This window comes from Prosopis cineraria, unplaced genomic scaffold (genome assembly GCF_029017545.1).
Source record: "Prosopis cineraria cultivar Desert tree isolate PC_DT_omini unplaced genomic scaffold, ASM2901754v1 PC8, whole genome shotgun sequence".
Classification (NCBI taxonomy): domain Eukaryota; kingdom Viridiplantae; phylum Streptophyta; class Magnoliopsida; order Fabales; family Fabaceae; genus Prosopis; species Prosopis cineraria.
In genome coordinates this window covers 34515259-34522749 of record NW_026555339.1, presented here as the reverse complement: position 1 = coordinate 34522749, position 7491 = coordinate 34515259, and the positions used below count along the sequence as shown (strand labels likewise).

The window sequence follows — 7491 nt, the reverse complement described above, 5'->3', positions numbered from 1 at the left end:
TGGTAGAAAATGTATCATGCACTACGGTGCCTATATCACATGTCGCGACATGCAATATAGAGATAATCACTTCATATTTTCAAGACTCGTGCACTGCAGTACACCATACGCATACTGCGGTATATGGCACAAAGACTTTTCTCCACTTTTGATGACCAAGTGACCCAATTTCACTTTGGACCTAAATTTATACCTAAAATCCCAACTAAAGATACTCATTAATCCCTTCTAACCACAAGTACACCACATAAATTCTACTTAATTACCTTTAATTAGATTGATCATCAAGGGGTAAATTTTTATGATGTTACATGGGCCATGTAATAAATTTGTCTTAGAGTGTGTTTGATTGGAGGGTTTTGGAAGAGAGAGGAGAGAAAGGAAAATGTTCCCCTCCCTTCATTTGGTTGAAAAATCTAGAGGGAAGGGGAGCCAAAGTTTAACCCTCCCCTCCCCTCCCCTCATTTTAGTCCCCTAAATTGAGGGTTTTTGAAAGGGAGCCAAATATCATGACTTATTTGCCCTCATTAGTTATCTTATATTACACAAATGCTTGTTGCTAAAAAAATAAAATAAACGCTTGTGCTCTTGCTCTTTTTCTCAAAAGAAGCCGAAGACTTAGTAAAGATGAAGTTTCTAAAGAGGTTGGAAGAGCAACCATGAATAAAAGATTAAAATTAAAAAAAAACAATATATTTGGCCATTAATTCTTCTTCCTCTACAGCCCCAACCTTGTCTTCTTTCTCCTTATCTTCTTCATCAACAATCATAGATGTGACCTTTGATATGCCGCATTTGAACTCGAACAGTAGCAACTATAAACATATTCCCTTGTGACCTTCATACTCAAAGACAGAAAAACCAATGGCCAAATCTGGATAGGGCCTAAAGTTATTTAAGTTATTTTAAAATTTGAGAACTAATATTTTAATTTACTAAAATGATAGGGATTGAATTACAATAAGTTAAAGTTTAGGGACTAAATTATATCTAAGTCAAAATTATAAGGATTGAGTTACATTAAGTTAAAAGTTAGGGTAATATATGTTGGCAAAATGGTTAATTACTCCTTACCTTCCCTTCTATCTCCTCTTGAACCAAACAAAGGATCATTAAAATCTTCTTCCCTTCAACAAAACCAAACAAGGTTATATAAAAGCTCTCCCTCCCTTGAACCAAACAAAACCTTAGGGACTAGCAAGAGTAAATGTGGCTAGTGTTGGGTCTAAATTTTAGTGAAAGTATTTATATGTTTTAAAACAGTAAAATTTTAAATTGTATGAAGTTTTTTTATTCATGAAGACGCATTATAACACACTACAAGTTGTTTAGCTTTAAAATTAAACTATCTCCTAATTTCAACAAATGAAAAGAAAATTGATCGATTGTTATTGTAATCAATAGTAGAGCTAGGATCCAAGAACAAGACTAATTTATGTTTATATATATATATATATATATATAAGTAATTGAAAAAATTAATTTAATAATTAAAATTTAATTAATAATTACATACTCCATACATTCAAAAATATAAAGTATTTTTTGAGGAGTTGGATGTTCAAAAATGTAAGGCATTTTTAGTTTTTTGAGGTGTAATAATTACCTTTTTTTTCAAAAGTATTCCTATTAATAGTAACTTTATATTTATTGTAGAGTATTTAATAGGGGTAAATATGAAAAGATAGGATTAGTTGGAAAGTAAGTAATTATTTTATTGGGGGATGAGATTAGATTAAAAATGCTTTACATTTTTGAACGGAAGGAGTACTTTATAAATTGTCTTTATGATGGTTTCACGTTCTAAAATGATTGAACAATTAGGTCATTGTTATTTAAGACTCAAATATGATTAAAATTTAAAATGTCAAAATATAAGGATGCAAATATATAAGAAAAAAAGGGTGCAAAATTTTTTTTAAAAAAAAATGTTCACTAATATGTAATTTTTTCCTACGAGGGAGGCTTATGGCCACCCTCAAATACAAGTGGCCCCACCACTACTGATTGCAATAATTTCAACACTTTCAAATACAATTTAATCATCCACCAAGTTTTGAACCTCACTTTGTACATATTGAAGGCCGCCCTAGCTTGACGGGCAGTGAATCAATTTCACTATTTTACCACATGGTTTAGACTTTAGCGCCATGCCAAATTTATGTACATACAAAAGCGCCTATATATACAAATGCATACACACACATATGGAGTAGACTGAAAAGTCTCACAGATTAAATTTCTAATGTACACAGTTGCATCATTTGATTTATTTTAAGACAAATTTTGAATAATGGAAAGTGTAATTAAGCCATGGATTCAAAATTTATGATCCAAGCACATCTCCTTGATTCATGATAATCAAAATGAGGTGTGGCAAGTATATGGACTGTATTCTCTACCATATAATAATATATATTAGCAGGGGGAATGCAGGTGGCAAGGTCATCAAAAGGTGACATCAAATGTCCAAATTGAATTAAGTCTCTCTTCAACTGTGTTTTTCAGACGTTATTGTTGATATTATGAATGATTCTAGTCCTAAATACCAAGGATCACTCTATCTGCTGATCTCGAGGCTTGCGACTATTTATTCATGACATGTACTTATTCAATAATAATATTTAGTACACCCATGTAAACAAGCTCATGGCACCCTTATTTAAGTTACATAGATGTTACATAAAACCAAGTCTCAACTGAAGGTGAGTTGGTATTTGGGTGATTTGTTAGGATTAAAGAGACCAAAATGCCTCTCAGTTTCTGCACCTTGCTTCAAGTTTTCATCAAACATGGCAAACAAGTAAGTCTCAATTGGTCCATTAGGCCTCTTGGGAGTCCCACCTTTGACATGATTAATCAAATTCTTATAGTAAGTTCCTGCATTACCAACAGTAGCTCCAGTTCCACCTGCAGAAGGCCACCCACTTTCAGACACAACAATCTTTATATTCGATGCTCCGATCTTCTCCAAAGCAGCATACATAGAATCCAACAAAGCATCAAACAGGTTCTGATACCCAGCGCCGTTTTTTCCTTGTTGAGTGAACAATGCATAAGCAAGAGAAATGCTTTGTGTGTTGCCAGTGTATGAGAAATAGGGATATATGTTAGCAAGAAGTGGAGCTCCATTATTAGATAGGAAGGTGATGATTGGCTTTATGAAGCCACTTGCAGGACCAGTGAAAGCTCCATTATTGGGAGGGTAAGAGTTTTGAATTAGTGTGCTATCTATGGCTGTGGACACCTTGATTTGGCCTTGTAAGTTTGCCGCAGAAATCGCACTCTGAATGTTCCGCATGGCAGGAAGGACGGAGGATGCTCTGGAGTCACCTGGATGGACTTCATTCCCGACAGCGATGTACTTGAACTTGACATTTGAGTAGGGTTTCACGTACTTGTTAACCCAATTTGTGGCAGCACCAGCGTTTGTGAGAGATTGAAGGCTATCATTAGGAACACCAAGAATGACTTCAATGTTCGTTCCTCTTAGGGCTTGGAGGATGGCTTCATTAGGATCGTATATACGCATTTTGCCTATTCTATTGGATTTGTACAAGTTCACCACATCTTGTTTGCTTGGGAGGTTGTTCCCATTTGCACCGTAACACACTCCTATTTGCTGTGCACCTACACGAATGAATTGTGATTTTAGCAACTATCTAACATATAAATAATTGTAAGCTGCATATTCTATTTTAATATGTGAATATTTGACCCAAATATTTCAGGAAGATAGTTAGCATTATTTATTTACATTAAATGAGCGTTGTGCCAATATATATATATATATATTCAATCTGGTGGTTTAATTTAAGCTAATCTTTTATTAAGACCCTCCAATAAGGAACAACATACGTATATAATGTGCAAAGAAAAGCTTAAAAAAAATCTTTGGCTTTGATAATTTTAAAGGGAGAATGACAATTCAAAACCTTGTAAGGAAATTAATGTAAAATAAAGACCTTGGGGTTGTACATTTATGAAGCTTCAGTTATAAATTCATGATATTTTAGTTGTCAAAGGTCCTTTATATCTTAAAAGGGTCCTTATTTGTCATTATCCCGATTTTAAAAGTAGATAGACATTAAATATAACAAACTTATCATTTAAGACATTCGTATGTATTAGTATTTAATAAAAAATATTTATTTATTTAAAAAATTTGGTAGAAGGACTGCTTCCATTCTTCATTGAATCATATGAATCGATTTAGCAATAATGTAATTTCTACTTTCTTTTTTTTATACCAAATTACGTATATAGAATGTATGAAATATCTATGAATAAAAGAATAGATAGAATAAAATTATATTTAAATTGGAATTTGCAACAAATGGAACTGGGGAAATATCTTTCTTTCTTTTTTTTAGCTAAAAACTGGAAAACAAAATAAAATTAGAATAATTAAATACAAAGTGTCGATGCGTATAGAACAATCTAGTCAACCATTGACCTCCACTACAATTCCTAAAGAGATGAAATTATCCCTCTGTTTAATTAGCCGTTGGCTTTTTCTTTATGTCCTTATCATCTAATAAATAATTAACTATTACAATTCTTTTTCCCTTGTAAAAATCCAAACTATCGGAGAAGGCAAGTCAATAACATGCACCACTATAGCTAGCTCAGATAATACCTTTGTATTGAATATCATTCATAAACACAGTAAACTGCCCCCATTAAGAATTAGGAAAGAATTCAACTAGTAGTGACTATGATGCTCACCTAAATCACTTTAACTATGTATAGGTTGGAATTAATAAAGACTTTTGAAGTGGTCCTGAATTGATATGTTATTAAGATTAATATTGAGTCATACTCATATTCATACTCATGTTTGTTTCCTGGTTTTAAAAACTCTTTTAGTTTTGAAAATGAAAAAAATTTAAAACTATTTGGACAAATATTTTGAATTTGTTGTTTTCAAAATTGTTTTCATTTTTTATTTTTAAAAGTGAGAGAAAAATAATAATTTAAGTTTTTTTGTTTTTTATTTTTATTATTTTCAAAATATATTACATTTTATCAATTTCTATCATAAGTCATCACTATTAATTGCATGCTATCATCACTATCATTTATTTTTTTAATTCTAAACTATTTTTAATTAACATAACCAAATATTTTTATTTTTTTATTTTAAAAATAATAATTATGAAAAACTATATTACAAAATAATTTTAACAATAAAAAATGAAAACAGAATTCAAATAAGTCGTTAGACTTTGAAATCTTTGGAAGGCATATATCAACCCAATACTTGTTAGGCGGAGGTTACGGGAGAGTAGGGGCTAGACTTAGATGGATAGGGATATATATATATATATATAGAGAGAGAGAGAGAGAGAGAGAGAGAGAGAGAGAGAGAGAGAATGTAATGGAGAAATAATTTCTCCATTAATCCATGAATGACAATATTTGAGATAAAATTAATGTAAGGTTAAATCAATAAAAAAAATCTCCATTAATCCATGATGAGGGAAGGGGAGAGATGGAGATATGAAAAAAGTTCAAAGAAATATAAGGCAATTTAATGATATTTTAAGTCTAATTTTATTTTTTTTTTTTTTACAGAAGAATGACTTTCAAATATCAATCCTAGCAACTGCAAATTTCAGAGTTTCAATTGTAAATTTAAAGTCACAAATTACAAAAAGTATCATAATTACAACTATCCGAACCAATAACTTAATCTTTGGAAATTAAACATTTTATAATTAATTATCATTAATAGATCTTCTGAGAGCTAATTGTTCCACGTAAACAATAAAACAACAGACATAATTTCTCCAATATTAATCCATGAAAATCAAGGGAAGAGACATGGGGGAATTCAAATATATATATATATATACACACACGCTCTTTTTGGTCTCTAATTCACTATAATTAAAAAATGATAGTTAACTCATTAAATATACCTTAAAATAAATAAAATTTTTAACTTTACCTGCATTAAAATAGAAAGAGAGAGCTACATAACATACTACATGATGAGCCATAAAATTAAATTTATAATAAGGGTACAATTAAAAAATAATAATAAATAATACTCTATGTGCCTAATATTAAGGATCAAACAAGCCTTCTAAAGATACCCTATAATAAAGATCAAAGGAAGTATTTGGCTAGCATGTTGAAGAAACTAAATGTTATATATATATATATATATAGAGAGAGAGAGAGAGAGGGGAGGGAGGGAGGGAGACCTGTAAATTGGAGTCTTATGGAGGAGAATACACCAAGAAGCAGCAATATAGAAGACATGTTAATCTGTCTTGTGAAGAAGAATGTACCCATGGCTATGCCTTCAAAGCAAAAGCTAACCAATCAAGTTGTTAATGATCGAATTCTATTTATGACACGATATTCCACCCCAAGGCGTCTACCCTCTATTTATACACATATATAACATGCACGCAGCCATAATGTTTGAAAACATCAATCACAATCAATTTCTATAGTACAGACGCAAAGACTTTTCCCTTCCCCGCCAATCACTCCACTGAATGTATTAATCATCACTTTGAATTTTTGCCATCTCTGTATATATATACTTGCGTTCAGACAAACAATATATATACACACTTGCAGAAATAATATTATATCATCATATAAGTTAAGATACATTTAACAACGCAACATTTGTCCTCTTTCAGCTGGTTCATTCAAGTCAAGCAGCCCTAGTTTTTTGGCCTTTTGCCAAGCAGCCTCACTTCACACAAACCTATGGGTTTGAACGCCCTATACTGTGGTTCGGAAGAATCCAGATCCTCTCAGTATCCTCCTCCCTCAGCGTTCCAATCACAGCCTTTCAATAAATATTTAATGTCTCATACTTTACCACATCATCTCATATAAAAATAATTTATTTTAAAAAATAATTCTTTTAACTAAATTGATTTTTAATTTCATTTTCTATTTTAAGAACTTATTCTAAAAAATTACCCTATAAATTTTTATAAAGAGACCTATAATCCACTTTATTTAAACTTTGACTTGACTTATTTAATAAAAATATGCTTAAAAAAATTTACATAGTAAATCAGACTATAAGCAAATACTTATAGTTTAGTTTATTCAAACTCTGGCATAATATATTTAACAAAAATATAATTAAAAAAATTTACAAAGTAAGTCAAACTATAAGTAAATACTTATATTTTGACTTATGCAAACTCTAGCAAGATCTATTTAATAAAATTATATTTAAAAAATCAGATTGTAAGCAAATACTTATAGTCTGATTTATTTAAGCTTTGATTTAATTTATTTAATAAAAATTTATTTTAAAGATATAAAGAGAAATTTTTTAGAACAAGTTACAAGAATTATTTTTTGAAATAAAATTATTTTTACATGAGATGCTGTGGCAAAGTATGGGATATTGGATATTTATTGAATTGCTGTGATTGGGACGTTGAGGGATGCTGAGGGTGGAGGATACTGAGAGGATCTGGATCCAGTTTGGATTGAGTAAATAGTATG

General features: G+C 30.7%; 1 protein-coding gene across 1 annotated transcript; it reads right to left on the bottom strand.

The window, feature by feature from the left end:
* Positions 1 to 2445: 2445 nt before the first annotated feature.
* On the bottom strand, positions 2446 to 6376 carry LOC129318754 (glucan endo-1,3-beta-glucosidase-like). The gene is made up of 2 exons (XM_054963690.1): positions 6213 to 6376; positions 2446 to 3630 (listed from the first exon to the last, which is right to left on the bottom strand). Exons 1-2 carry the CDS (start codon positions 6301 to 6303, stop codon positions 2696 to 2698), a joined length of 1026 nt encoding a protein of 341 aa, XP_054819665.1. The 5' UTR covers positions 6304 to 6376; the 3' UTR covers positions 2446 to 2695.
* Between the last annotated feature and the right edge of the window lie 1115 nt (positions 6377 to 7491).

Coding starts and splice junctions, on each gene's coding strand:
- LOC129318754 (XM_054963690.1), bottom strand. CDS start 6,303: ATGGGTACATTCTTCTTCACAAGACAGATTAACATGTCTTCTATATTG. Junction 3,631..6,212: donor CATAAGACTCCAATTTACAG/GTCTCCCTCCCT, acceptor TCATTCGTGTAG/GTGCACAGCAAATAGGAGTG.